A 14719-nucleotide genomic window follows, 5' to 3' on the forward strand; every position below is an offset into this window, starting at 1 on the left:
TTAAGTAGACGCACTGAGACGAGAGAGGTATGCATCAACTCATTTTAGTTAAGGGAATAAAAGTTTAATATGAAAAAGCGGTGAAGTATCCCTTTAAATATGGAAGTCCACAAATGGCTGGATCCATGATATGGAACCGCCGAGTTGTGAAAACACTATCGTTCGTAGGCAAAGGTGTGTATCATCTTGATAACCTACCTGTGATTAATGAAACATACATCTTTACACAATATTTAATCCGAAAATATACACTTTCAATTATCTTTGCCATTTTTTCCCATCAGCCACCAGAGCCATGACTTCGCTCTCCCAAACTCAATCCTAGGTAATCCCAGAATGCAGTGAGATGGTGGATGAGGTGAGAAAGGTATAACAAACTTAAAATTAATATTTCAGTAAATGTATTTCTCAACAGAATGTTGCATTTAGTGTAGCAACATGCTAGTATCATCATGGCACAGTGAGTCATGAACACGGAACATTCCTCTTTTAATATGGTATAAGAAATCAGTTTTGAAAGTACCATGTAAAACATTTTAATGATTAAGGACAACGTGGGTGTTTGCTCAGTTAAACTCCATTTTAATACTGAAATACGACCGTGTGGCATCAAGATAGCACAGCCTGAGGAAAACCACTGGGTTTTTTGGGAGGGTATATTGAACACTCAGCACATTTAATCAAAGTACACAGAGTTTTGAAGATATGACGCAAACACATTCGGTCTGACTAAAAGCTGGACCGGTTGTAATCACGGAGACAGCACACTGAAACTCCAAAATGTTTCTATAGCATGTTGGTACAGCTAGTATGATACAGAGGGGGTTTCCACACTACAAACTACAGAGGGATTTGTAAGTCACATGACTGTTATTCGCACTGTATTCGCGTATCGTAGTGTGCACACACACTGACTTTGACTGACGGATTTGGTCAACGTGTTGCACCCTGAAAGGCGCCTTCCTGTTTTTTGATATTGTGGTAAGATTTACAGTATGTAACATCCCCTCGGCTTTATACGTGCACCCATGTCTGTCAGTGAAAACAACCACAACACAAGCACTTTCACTATGTGCTGTGGTACTCAGAAATAGTGTAAGTCTTTAATTACTGTTAATTTAATTTTGATTTGCTACATCAGAACTTTACTAACCAAACATGACATTCAAATGGTTAAAACAAAACATTGTATATTTTATATTAAATCACTTTTAGACTGTAAATAGTCTTTCTAAAGATTTACCAGTTGGAGACATTGCACTGGTAAGTGGTAACTGGTCTATATGCTTCCAGAATGCTTCAAAATAAAGAAAGAAAAAAAGGTTGTTCTGCCCCCATGTGGCTGATAACAGTAGTGTAAAATAAATGTATACAAGTGCCATTGAATCAATTTGTACTGTATCCCACAAAATATAAATATAGTATGTACTCCATAGAAACTAACCACACAACATTACTTTGAGATCTGAGGCAAAAAAAGACGAAAGAAACTGAGGAAAAACTCCGTATTTTTATTTGAAGCTTACAGAGTTTAACGCTCTCAACATATGCACTCTACCATATTGTATAAAAAGTACAAACAGGAAAGACAATGTAAACATCAACACAATATAAAATACAGGCAGAGTGTAATAGCAGTAAAGGTGCAGTCACACTAGACTTTTCATACGCATCTGAACGCATGAATGTAAGTACATACTAAGAATAAGATGTCTTATGCTTTGTTTTGACCTGACAATTGGTATAACAAAAACACAATTAACTAACGTACCTAAATGTCACAGATTGACCTTTTCGCTCAATGCAAAGCAAAGAATAGATACTTCAAAGTTGTATGGCCTGCAGAGCTCCTGCAAAATGGAGTAGATAATATAACATTTTAATGTATTGTTATTTTACAATTGATTCAAACAGATAATATAATTTCCTGTTGCCCATATTTGTTCTGAAGTAATTTACCATGCACAAAGTCTAGTGTGACCGCATCTTAATTCCTAAATGCGCAGTGTATACAGTATGGAGGTTCAGTAATGGTTTTTGAGGTGTCAGTCTAGAGGAATCCCTGGCTTGATGTGGGAAATCTAGTGTTTTTCTGGAGTTAATTGAAGTCTTGTATAAAAAAGACATACAAAACACCCTTATTGTAGGGTTAAAAAATATACAATTAAATGTATGTATGTCATAAAAAATTGAGGCCGAAAAACAGCCAGTATACTGTCCATTTCACTGCTTTAGTCAAGTTCAACTGTGAAATGTTCTGGAATGGAACAAATAATGAGTGTAATGTGAGAATAACCGTGAGGATAACTGTCATAAAAAATGGTAATGACAGTGCTATAATTAATAACAATGCATTTAAACTGGTAGAAAGGGAGAATCGAACAGAAGGGAAAGAAAAGAGTTGGGCGGAGCTAGAAGGCTTGCAGACACCTGCTACAGTACTGGGGGACGTAACTATCCCAGCATGCCGTGCATCTTGAAATGTGCTTGGATGGGGTAAAAAGAAAGCCATTTGAGTGCCATTAAGGTCAACGACCCTGTTTTAGTCTGTCAATGTGGAAGGTGAGTTTAAGTGCGGGACCCAACTTCAGCCCCATATATTTCATCATGACATCACTGCGGAGTAGGAGGAGAGCTTTGCCATCAATTTCCTGTGACAGAAGAGTATTGTCAGGACAAGACAATGTTTAGCATTTTATTGCACAAATAATAAGGCGGAATAAACCCATAAAATCTGTACATCATTTACATTAAATTATTTTACTTAATTAAAAAGGCAGGGGCACACATTTAATAAGGACTTGTGCTGTGTTGAAACGGGAGCTTTGTATATATATATATATATATATATATATATATATATATATATATATATATATATATATATATATATATATATATATATATATATATATATATATATATATACACACACACACACAAAATAAACAAAAGGCTGCAAATGCATGCGCAAAGAATTCACAGCATTCTTTTACAGTATTGCTCTCATTAAATTGTATGTAGCCTGACAGACCTGCACTGCATATGATGAATTTAACTGTATTTTCCTTTTTGAAGTGACTCGAATCATATGTGAGCTATTCAAAACCATAATGGTAAACAGTGCACATCTTAAGTGTTTCAGCTGAAGGAAATAATCTTTTATTTTTCTGCTTTAATATCGGTCAATTTTTATTATCGGTCCGATAACGATAACATGAACGATATATTGTGTATCCCTCATCACAAGCAATCACTTGGCTTAAATACGTGGTATTCACTGATTACAAATTGCTCTGAAAATGCGAGCCTGTAGACATCTGCATTTTGACTTTGAACATACAGTGCTCAAACTATTTTTTGAAGTTTAATAAATCACATTAGGCTGCATAATGATTCTTGTTTTTCTGTCCACAAATTTAACTTCTGATAAAGACGTTATATAACATTTAAGAAATGTACTTTTGATGAATTTATATTTTATCAAACTTAATTCAGTACTTTTTAGCGACCTGCATGGACCCTGTATCCTTCACTTACATGTTTGCGGAAGAGGTCTGCATGTGGTCCAAGCTGAGGGTCGATGTCTCTGATGAACTGCATAACGTCATCCACCGTCCACAGGTTGGGGTCCTGTCCACTGGATCGCGGGCTTTCTCTTGAGCTCAGAAAGCGTTCAGAACCTAGGCAGCAGTCAAATCACCCTTTATAAGTTTCTTTGTTCTGCTGAACACAAAATAAGAAATTTTTAAGATTTTTTATAACCAAGCAGAGAGAGCAACCATTAACTACCAATGGTCAATTGTTGCTCTCTGCTTGGTTACAAACATTCTTCAAAATATCATCTTTTGTGTTCAGCAGAACAAAGAAACTCATAAAGGCTTGGAACAACTTGAGGGTGAGTAAATGATGACTGTAGGGCAGATCATCTTTGGGTGAACTATCCCTTTAACAGCAGCACTTGAGTTGTATGAACTACAAAAGTCTGCATAAACCATACAGAATCTCTGACTTTTTGTAACAGAGCATTCAGTGTCACAAATCTGCCTACATTTGATTAATAGCCTAGAAATAGTGCAGAAATAAAACTTTTCGGGTTTAAATTAGATTTGATTTTCACTGTAGGAATTTGTTTCAGTGTGCAAATGCTCTTCAAACGTGGGCTAATTTGTGTACCTGTTGAGCCCAGACGATGTAGTTTCCCTGGTGAGCTGCTATTCTGAGAGAGAGGACGCACTGACAAGCCATGAACAGGTGACAAATGTGTTTTCCCCAATACCTCAGAGCTGTTAACCCCATTCTCTATTAGGAAGGGCTCTAAGAGAGTGCAAAAATACACAAACACACCATTTAACACTTAAAAAAGAGAACACATCTAGATTACATTTTTTCTTAATTGCTTTGGATCAATTCTCAAACAAGTTCAGATCTTTGTTTAATTGGTTTCTTGTTCACATCAAATTTGAACTTCTTAGTGATTTAGGCAAATTGCATGTTGCACTGTTTAGAGCACTAGAGTATATGAAGGACCATATAGGTCCATAAGAAACGTAAACGCACTCGCTCCGCTCTAATTATGATCTATATGATCCATTTGGTGAGAGTTGTTAATCTCATCGCGGCTCTCCGCACAGAAAACGGTCTCATGTGCGCGCCGCGCCGCATGAAGTTTGAATTCTCTGCTGTAATCAAGGCCTGAATCTGAAATCGCCCCCTATAACCATTATTTGAGGGGACAGCCATTTGTAGTGGTTTGAGTGAACAGCCGATGTACACACAATGGAGATGCCCTCATTTTTATTCACTCCTTCAAGTGAACAATATAAGTGGATAATGTAGGGAACAGTGAATGAGGCTTCAGTGGGCAATTTTGGATTCAGCTTTGCGATATCAGCTGTGTCCTCGCAACAGTGAAACGGGACCCCTCTCAAACGTGTCGTGCTGCTCTGCGTTCCAAAAGTTGTTTAAGCAACATATACCGGTAATTGCCGTATCATCAAAATTAATATCATAACAAAAATAAATACCGGTATTCAGTATGAACCAGTATACCGCCCAGCACTAGTACAATTGTGTCTACAATTTGCACATGTAATTCACATTTGATCAAAACTGATGAGCTGATTCTCAGTTAAATTGTCAAACATTCTGTAGACATGCAATACAGTTCTGATGTTCCAACAAACAGTTGTGACAATTGCATGTAGAATTCAGAAAATGTTAGGACAAAGCACTGTTTTAGTAAATGCTGTTTTAGCACAGTGTGTAATACCTTCTGAAGAGATACGGTGGTTTTTAGTTATTTTGTGTGGTACAGGATTGCTATGGTAGGCGTCATGCTGAAGGAATCTCTTAATGTCTCGACCAGGTCCAGGACTTTCTGTAAAATTTCTTCTCTCTACAACATAAAAAAGGCCCTCTTTTTATGTCTGCACAACTGTAAGATTGTATTGAGTGACAGCAGACGTGTTTGCACGCATGAGCGCTGACCTGTGTACGTCCGGCTGTCATAGTGAACTCCTCCCAGAGGCACGGGCTGATTGCCGAACAATGGGTCGCAGTGCAGGTTGTGACAGAGTTTCTCCAGGAAGCGCAGCACATACGTCACACTGTTCACTGCCGGCAGTGTTAGAGTGTGGTGCTGCTGCTCAAAGTAGGCTGTAAAAGTCAAATGGACAAAACTCTGTGGTTATTATTAGTCTATGATCAGTAAACAAAATATAAGAAATAGGTCTGCAAGACTGATTTAAATAAAAACCGAAATCACAATATGGCTTAGTGTGCTTATCAAATGCAAATGGTGCAAATGAATTAAATAAATAAATGTGCTGCATGTTTCAGAGTGAAGCACAGCACTGTGTTCTGTAAATACTGCTCCTCAGAGAACACGACTCTGCATGAGCTCTGATTTTGTGTTTATAATGGGTATTTGGGATTACAACTTTATTTTATTTGCATGTTGAATTAAAAATAAAATACAACTTTTCATCTGCTTTTTTTCTATTAGCTTTGTGGGTCTGTGTGTGCTTGATACCTGATATGAGCTCTCCACCATGGCCTGGTTTGAGGCAGGAGAAGACTATGCTCTGGTTATGTGCAGAGTCAACACAGGCCTGAACACACTGCTGCAGCACAGAGGAAGCTCGGCCAGGCCCAAAGTGATCTGGCAGGGACTGGATACGTCGTGCATCCAGATGAGGACCTACTTTTCCATACTTATTCAAGTACACACATACTGAGACACAGGAAAGGTGTTAGGACTGAAAATGCTTTACCATGCTTTGCTATGGTAAATTTTAAAATATGTAAGAATCTTGCAGTACCTGTAGGGGCCTGTAGGGCAGCGTTGGGAATGGTGGCGTTGTCCAGTGGAACTGAGCTAGTGTCTGGTTCTGGAGTGCTACTGCTTGGGGAGGTGGGCATAGGATTGGGTACCAATCGGGGCTTTCTCTGTATACAAAGAAATAAGCACAGTCAGGAGAAATTTGCATAAATAAAAAATCTGTTTATGCCTTATAGTTTTTGAGTCGCACCTTGCTACCAGGTTTGGGGCCTCTCTTTTTTGGAATTTTGATGGGTTCTGTTGGGATCTGCTGCACTTTCTGGGCCCAGCTGGCTGGCAGTTTCCCTCTGGGTTTGCTAATAGGTCTACCAGGACCTCCAATGGCTCCTTCAAGCCACGCCGTCCTTTTGGCCCAGCTTAGCTAGAAGACAACATAAAAATACAAAACGTTCAAACTATCAATTAAAATATTTCGGTAGCAATTCCATACATTAAAACACTAAACATATTTATACAAGATACTATTATTAATACAAATGATCTGATTATTAAACATTGTAAATAAACTGCAGCAATTAACATTTTGACAGGACCTCTAATAGATCACGTTATATTGCTTAGTTGTGGAAGATTTATAATCCAAGTTTAAAAACAAAACAAAAATGCAATGATTTAGTTTTAAAACAATCTCAAAATATTATTCATGCTATTGTAACTGCAGTCTGTATACGGTAATTACATTCTATGACACTTCAGCATTGTAAAGATGGATTTTGTTAATACTTATTTCATTTGATTGCTAACACAACTATGGTATCTTATTTAGGGATGATACGAGTACTCGGGTGTCGGTCCAAAACTGTGCTCATGTACCCGTATTTGTAAAACTATCCCGATACAATCGGACCTGATACCATTTTATGGCAATGTATCTTCAGATGCGGAGCCACGTGAAAAGTAATTTTTGCTGTGCACACATTATTATTAAAGGGTTACTTCAGCGATTAACATATGGCTTTCTATCAGTAGAAACCCTGGAGTATATTCAAATGATCGTGCTCCCCCCTCTCATATCTCCCTGAGACGAGAGATTTTTTTTCTGGAAAAATTACTCCGGTGCCGCAAATATCGTCGATTTGCGTAATCAGTAAAATGTTTGGCCAGACGCTAAAGACTACAGCCAGCAGAGGGAGCCATTTCCACATGTTTTCAACTCGCACAGGGGGATGGGGTCGCACTCACAGCTCGGCTCAGGCATTCATGAAAACGGTGCGGCCGGCGGAGCAAAGTGAGTATTTTATCTTCTCAAGTTAATTCCTATGAAAGTTAATCTTCCAAAGGCATGAACTGAAAACGTGCCAGACTGAACTCGTGCTGAGAACTACTGCCGCGAGCGTGGACGCGTTTACCTCAGCTCTCATCACCAGAGCTCATTCATATTTTCATATTGTGAGGACTCTAAATACTTGTATACCTTGCTTCCTGGTTTGGGGCCTCGTTTTTTGGGAATTTTAATAGATTCCAGTTCCTTTTCAGAACCGGGTGTTCCTTTCTGACCCCAGGGCCCAGATAGTTTGGTTTTCTTGCGGCCAGGCTTGCGTTTCTTCTGGGGTGGTGGTCGACCAGGCGTAGGGGTCATGCCTGTCCCTTCTATGCCACCATCTGGTAGGGCACCAAGTGCACCTAACATCTTTGGTAACCCAACTGCTAAAAAATAAATCAATAAATAAAAAAAATAAAAGAGAAAAAGAAAGGTCAAACTGGACAATACAATACAATGTGCAGCAATAAACAGAAATAGAAAATGAAGAGAGAAAGGCTTTTTCTGCAGAGCAAAGATTTTTCTTTAAGCCATTTTAATAAAGAAACAAGTTGTGTTACACATTTTAGCTGCTGGTGTCCTCTGAAGTGCTACATATATGAAAAAAAATGTGAGAGTGCACAACAAGAAAAGAGGAAGGGAGAAAGAATTCAAGAAAAATGGAGAGAAAGATCTAAACATCTGAATTGAGATTCTTGAAAACAAAAAAGTAAGACAGACTGAAAAAAACAACTTTACCCACATTAAACATTTATGAAAATTAAATTGAGGAAAAAACTAGAGTAAACAAAACACACCAGAAGAATCAACTAAAGGAGAGCAAAACCACACAACACTTCAGAGCTTTACAGACCTGTTAGTGAGGCCATGATTGCAGTTTGCACTCATCCAACTCAGGAAAATGAAGACAACACGACCTTACAGAACTAGGGTCTGCTCTTGATCTTGCAGTGTGTGTAAATTTGTGGCATCTTATACTCTCAGTCAATTCACTTCCTTCCTGCCCCTTAGTTTCGATCTTCTCTCTAAAGCTTTAAAGTCTGCTGATGGTGACATGACGAACCATCTTTCTAGAACTGTTAACCCTGAAAGTCATTTATACACAAACACGGTGGAGTTTGTTTTGGCTCTATCCCAGACTGATATGTTTACACATTTTCCCAGTTTCTTTCAAGCATAAAGACATTCACAAATAAAACACCATAACAACGTGCTTACCATGAAAAGCTGTGCAGTTTAGTGTGTATTTAGAGGCCTGACCAGGTTTTTCCTTCTCTGCCAAACTTACTGGCCTTGCGTTGTCTCTTTAACCCTCTTCGCTCATCACACTCAAAGTCACATCAGCTCTTGAATGCGAGGCCCGCTATTGGGCACAGGGGTTGCAGTCGTGCCAGCTGTGTGGATGCCAACCCCTTGTAAACCAAAACTCTCAAGTTCTCTCTTAATCAAATGCCTTTATTGCTTGAAGGAACAAATCAACCGAAAATGAAAATGCAGATAACATTTACTCACCTTCATGTTGTTCCACACTTTTTTGCGTGAATTATCCCTTTAAAACATTTTTATAAGTTTTGTTTTTTACCCCATTTTTTCCTATTAGTTTTGTATCATGATATCTACTAAGAACATTAAGAACAATGTGCGGAGCCAAGAGGAGTGAGTGACGACAGTGGAAGACGAGAGAGAGGACCAGGCCTGGACTTCATGTTGTTTTGTTTTAGTTAAAGCGGGAGTCATTCCGTGAGCAGCTGTTGTTTAAGTTTATTTTGTGATTAAAATTTTACGTCGAACGTTTGCCAGTTTCCACCTTTGCTACAAACATACACATAATGTTATTTATTTCCATAAAGTTCTTTTTCAATATGTCACTGATTTCACTCACTTAAACCATTCTCATTTAGCAGACAACAACAAGTACGAGTCCCAAACTCAGGGTAAGAATCTAAAAGTTGTATTCAGTTCAAAGGTTTGGGGTCGGTAAGATTTTTTTTGTACATTGTAAAAGAAATCTCTTTAAGGTTGCATTTATTTGACCAAAACTACAGTAAAAAAAACCTAATATTATGAAATACTATTACAATAGTATTTTAATATTTATTTTAAAATATAATTTGTTCATGTGACAGCAGAGCTGAATTTTCAGCATCATTCCTCCAGTCTTTAGTGTCACATGATCCTCCAGATATCATTCAAATATGCTGATTAATGCTCAAGAAACATTTCTTATTATGGTCAATGTTGAAACAGTTTGATGTTTTTGTAGAAACTTTTGATACATTTTTTTCAGGATTCTTTGATTTATAGAAATAAAAAAAAATAAAAAAAAACATTCATTTGAAATTGAAATAGAAACTTTTGAGACACATTTATTTTCAGGATTCTTTGATTCATAGAAAGTAAAAAAAACAACATTATTTTGAAATAGAAATTATACAATGTAAAACATTTTACAGTCACTTTTGATCCATTGAATGCATCCTTGCTCAATGAAAGTATGTTAAGTGATGTTTTTATTAACAACATTTCGGCAGGAGCACGTGCAGATAATTAAACCTCACTCAAATATTTAAACCTAATTAAACACGAGTGGAGCACATCAAGCTAATTAATGATAAGAGGTGTGTATATATACAGCAGATTTACCTTCTTTCGTTGATCATTTTCATTTTAGCATGCCTCCATCACCCCATCTCCTCACTTGATTCTAACAAACTCTTATTAGATGTCAACACAAGCTATAATACGCTTCAGTCTAGTATACACCGAGTATCTCTATCACGGGTGGGTGGGGTGGTACTCTGCGTTTGGGCCAAATTCCAAGCCCGGAGCCCTCCCCCGGACAGCACGCCAAATACACATAATCTTTACTCTATTTATTTTGATGTAAGTGTGAACTCGTGAAATAACCTTATAAAAAATCTGACCCCAAAAAGTTTAGAATGGTAGTGTGAATTGCATAGTATAAATGTGCTTTTACATTATGTCACTAATTCAGTCTCTAAACCCACTCTCATTCAGACTATACTACGATAGGTAATACCCTCAAAGTTGTGAGTGTATTTAGCACTGGCCTCTTTAAATTAGGTATTTTGTTCTTCAACATCTTTGTTCATGAATGCGAATACAAACACTTGGCAGAATAATAGTCTGAATTGCTACTAAGTGATCCATACCTTTAGTGCCTGGCGGCTGCAGGTTGTCTCCAGTGAGCGTGCACCAGCCGACGGGGAAGATGTCTCTGGAATCGTAGCGGCAGTAGTAATCAAAAGCGCCCCGCCAGCCATCAAAGGTGACCAGCACCTCCACACCCCGCAGCGCGCCCACTGTAGCAGGACAGATGAAGTGAGGATTCTTCCTGTCCACCGCCTCCAGTTTCATCCCCACCTCAAAACAGTTCTGCTCTGGGGCAGGTGGCTCTTGCTGGGGGCCAAAGAGAAGTGAAACATATTAGACAAAAAGTATCAAAAGCAAACTTATACGCTTTGCTTCTTTTAGCATCAAATGACCAGTCCAGAACATGTTAAAATAATATCTGAACAAAAACAATGAACTTGATTTTGATCTATTGTGTGTTGCTGTTTGCAATAGATACCTTGTGAAAGATACGAGCTGGGGCCATTTCTGCACCGTTGAGTGTTTTTAATAAGAACATGGGCCATGATGATGCGTTCAGACGAAACCCTAGAGAACAAAAGAACATTCACAGTCAAATATCCCTCCAAACTGATCAAAACACATTTTTATGAAGGCAAGGAAGTTGATGATTACTTGTGTTGCAAGATGAGACAGCACTTTAAAATATCTTTGTGCTCGGTTTAATTTTTTCTTTTGCATTATTAAAAACATGTAAATTATTGTGCTTTAGCTCAAATCAGAAGATGTGCTAATGGGGTAAAATCACTTATCTTTACTTGAATGATTTTTTAAAAAAAATCTATCCGCTTGTTACTTCTGACGTCACACGTCACCGTTTCCGGGTCCAAGCGCTCTATCAGAAACCAAAAGTAAACGGTGTGCTGTAATACTACAGAAACATCATGATCCTAACCTCTTTCTGCATACAAAATCTCCATTGGCCAAACAATGATTCATCTTTTCAGAATCGTCACAATATTGGTGTCCGGGATGTCCAAAGACTGTAATGCACATTGTGAGTTTTTAAAAGCTATACATAGTGTTCATAAATGACTGTTGAGATAGTATTCTCACTTGAAACGAAGTCGAGGTTTGGACCCGGACACAGTATTTGTTACATCTTAATGACATAGTCTTAGAGGGATAGTTCACCCCAAAATTAATAATTATTATCCCACAATTTACTCACCCTCAAGCCATCCTAGGTGTATATGACATTCTTCTTTCAGTCAAATACAATCTGAGTTATATAAAAAAAAATGTCCTGGCTTATCCAAGCATTATAATGGCAGTGTATGGAAGCCCAAAATCAAAAAAGTCCAAAAAAGTGCATCCATTCATTATAAAAGTACTCCACATGGCTCTGGGGGGTTAATAAAGGCCTTCTGAAGCGAATCAATGGGTTTTTGTAAGATATCCATGTTTAAAACTTTATAAAGTAAAATATCTAGCTTCCAGTGGACCGTCTTCCGTTCAACTTACGAAGAAAGTGTCACGCTTGCGCTACGTCCGACGTCATCGGCGTGCTAGTTACACTTTTTTTTTCATTAAGTTAAAGCCATTATAATGCTTGGAAGACCCAGGACATTTTTTTTTATATAACTCTGATAGTATTCGTCTGAAAGAAGAATGTCATATACACCTAGGACGGCTTGAGTAAATCATGTGATTATTTTCATTTTTATGTGAACTATTCCCTTAACAAGCAAATTTCACTGTGAATAGAATCAAATTTTTATAACTGTGAGATTCTAGTGACCTAGTGGTGGCTGCAGCATGCCTCCGTTTTTCTCGCAATTGCCAATGGGCTGGATTTCTGCAGAGTCCACTAAGCGCCAGAAATCGTTCTTGTTGTCGCTACCATCCAATCGCAGGCGGAGGCGAGAACCCGTCAGGCCCACAACTGTAGCGATGCAGGTCGATGTAGTGTTTCTAGGATCCTGAGCTTCCAGCTTCATGCCAGCCTTAAACTCATTCACCGGAGGGGCCGTGCTCTGAGAAAAAGATAACATTTTTTCCTTAATGTAGTTGTGCTATCAGGTATGATAATTAAAACTGGTCCATTGTTTCACAGTTGCATATGTGCATGAAAAGACTCACTTGTCTGAAGCAGTGAGAAGGAGCAGCGACTGCTCCTGTCTCTTTCAGGTATTTCTCCCAACTGAAATGCCCTTAAAAATAAAAGTTAAACATGTCAGCATCAAAAGACTCTTAAAGGTTGAACCCATTCTTACAAGATGTAATTTAAGTCTGAGGTGTCCCCAGAATGTGTCTGTGAAGTTTCAGCTTAAAATACCTCACAGATCAGTTGTAAATCCATGTTGTAAATACCCATTTCTGACTACAGTCAAGAACAGGCTGTTTTTGTGCATGTGCCTTTACATGCAAATGAGCTGTTGTGTGCCGCCCCCTCTCCACACAGTTCCTGCCTCAATTGAATTCTCTGCCATATACTAACAGGACATCTGCTTTGCTTGGATTATCACCTATACAGCGATCACTCTCACGGATAGCGTAGTCCTTATTTCATCATTAAAGTTTATTATTTTGACGTGATTAAAAGCTTGATATTTGAAAAATATTTCAGATGTACTTTACAATAATGCTGACCCAATTTAGGTATCTGTCTCAAAGCAGCTATTTAAGTGTAGTGAGTTTGCTACCTTGGTACTGTGATGGCACACGAGAGGGGCGACCACTGCGAGCGTGCTTGATCCGTCTGCCATCTTTCCATTCAATAGCTATTGGAAGAGTAACAGACTTCAAAATCACAACCTGATAAGTCAGAATATCTCCCCAAATAAGTTATAACATTCCTTATCGAAATTATGATAAAATGCTTATCTTGGCGAGTCTGTTATGTCTTATGTGAATGTAAATAATTTATTGAAAATCAGATGTGAAGTGAATTATGTCAAAAGAAAAAAAAAACCTTGAATGACCTTCATTTTCACTGCTCTTGTCTTGACTGAGAAAATTGTTACTTTAAAAAGGATGAATCTATATTTAATTTGTACAGTGAGAACGGAATGTTTTTAAAAAAATTTTTTTTTACATTTGATTATTCATTTCTGTATTATTTTTTTAAACCTGAATACCATTGTTAGAGATACTTGAAAAAACACTGAACACTATCGAAGCACTGTTTATTTCATTTGTACCTTTGTTATATTGTATTTATTTGTGCTACTTCTTGTCATTTGTTTATTTGTTCTTATTTTATCACTGACTGTTTACCTTTATATTACTTAGGCTAGTATATTTTGCTGTGGTATCTATTTTGGAGTCGAAATTTGTGAAATTTCACCGGTATCTAGAATGTTGGTGTCGAATCAACCTTATTTATTACAATACATGTTTACATGGGTCAATAACAATGAAGACAATAACTATTTTTTTTTTAGATAAATTATACTTAAAAAAATAATAATAATAGAGGTTACCCTTTATTTTAAGGTGTCCTTGTTACAGTGTAATTATACATTTAAGTACTGAGTAATATTCATTAATATAATTGATTAACCTAACTACTTGTACTTACTATATGGTTAGGAATAGGATTAGGTTTGTTTAAGGGTCAGGGCCGGCACAAGCTCAACTTCCGCTCTAGGCAAAGCACACACGCCGCCCTCCACACACTCTGGTACAATCACTGGTACAATCACTTTCAAATTACTGTAGAGCGGTGTATCCCGTCTCCCCCTCCCCCCTGACCCGAGGTTGCCAGATATGCTGCAGGATCCAGCAGGAACGTTTGTAGCTGCAGCTGTGCTAACTAGAGCAGAGCTGGCAACCCGGATGTCGAAACACTACTGACTTCATGGTTGGTAGTAGGGCTGTGCGATATTGAAGAAAAATGCAATATGCGACATCTTAAATAATGCGATATTCAATACGATATTGCTATTAGTGTGTAAAATCTATTTAAATTATAGATATTTTTTTATATTTTTTGAGAATGATATTATTTATGTGTTTCA

The 14719-nt window shown here is 37.8% G+C and overlaps 1 protein-coding gene and 1 long non-coding RNA gene across 6 annotated transcripts in view; one reads left to right on the forward strand and one right to left on the reverse strand.

Annotated features, from left to right (window-relative positions):
• Positions 1-6129, forward strand: LOC137082757 (uncharacterized). Its single transcript, XR_010906406.1, has 3 exons — positions 1-174; positions 285-367; positions 6008-6129. It is a non-coding gene; the product is annotated as an uncharacterized lncRNA (long non-coding RNA).
• The window catches only part of LOC137082755 (polycomb protein SCMH1-like), a 27522-nt gene continuing 14294 nt past the window's right edge, over positions 1492-14719 (reverse strand). For 2 of the 5 annotated variants that reach the window (XM_067448191.1, XM_067448190.1), the window contains exons 3-16: positions 13403-13480; positions 12840-12910; positions 12499-12733; positions 11197-11285; positions 10778-11024; positions 7758-7990; positions 6534-6704; positions 6324-6450; positions 6035-6235; positions 5491-5658; positions 5273-5398; positions 4177-4317; positions 3541-3683; positions 1492-2651 (exon numbers count right to left, since the gene is read on the reverse strand). In XM_067448191.1, coding sequence (XP_067304292.1) covers positions 2529-2651; positions 3541-3683; positions 4177-4317; positions 5273-5398; positions 5491-5658; positions 6035-6235; positions 6324-6450; positions 6534-6704; positions 7758-7990; positions 10778-11024; positions 11197-11285; positions 12499-12733; positions 12840-12910; positions 13403-13480 — 2153 coding nt within the window. In that variant the 3' untranslated portion in view covers positions 1492-2528. The remainder of the gene's footprint in view (positions 2652-3540; positions 3684-4176; positions 4318-5272; positions 5399-5490; positions 5659-6034; positions 6236-6323; positions 6451-6533; positions 6705-7757; positions 7991-10777; positions 11025-11196; positions 11286-12498; positions 12734-12839; positions 12911-13402; positions 13481-14719) is intronic. The other 3 variants (XM_067448193.1, XM_067448194.1, XM_067448192.1) reach the window with 2 other exon arrangements.

Source organism: Pseudorasbora parva, chromosome 7 (assembly GCF_024679245.1).
Source record: "Pseudorasbora parva isolate DD20220531a chromosome 7, ASM2467924v1, whole genome shotgun sequence".
In the NCBI taxonomy this organism is placed as follows: Eukaryota; Metazoa; Chordata; class Actinopteri; order Cypriniformes; family Gobionidae; genus Pseudorasbora; species Pseudorasbora parva.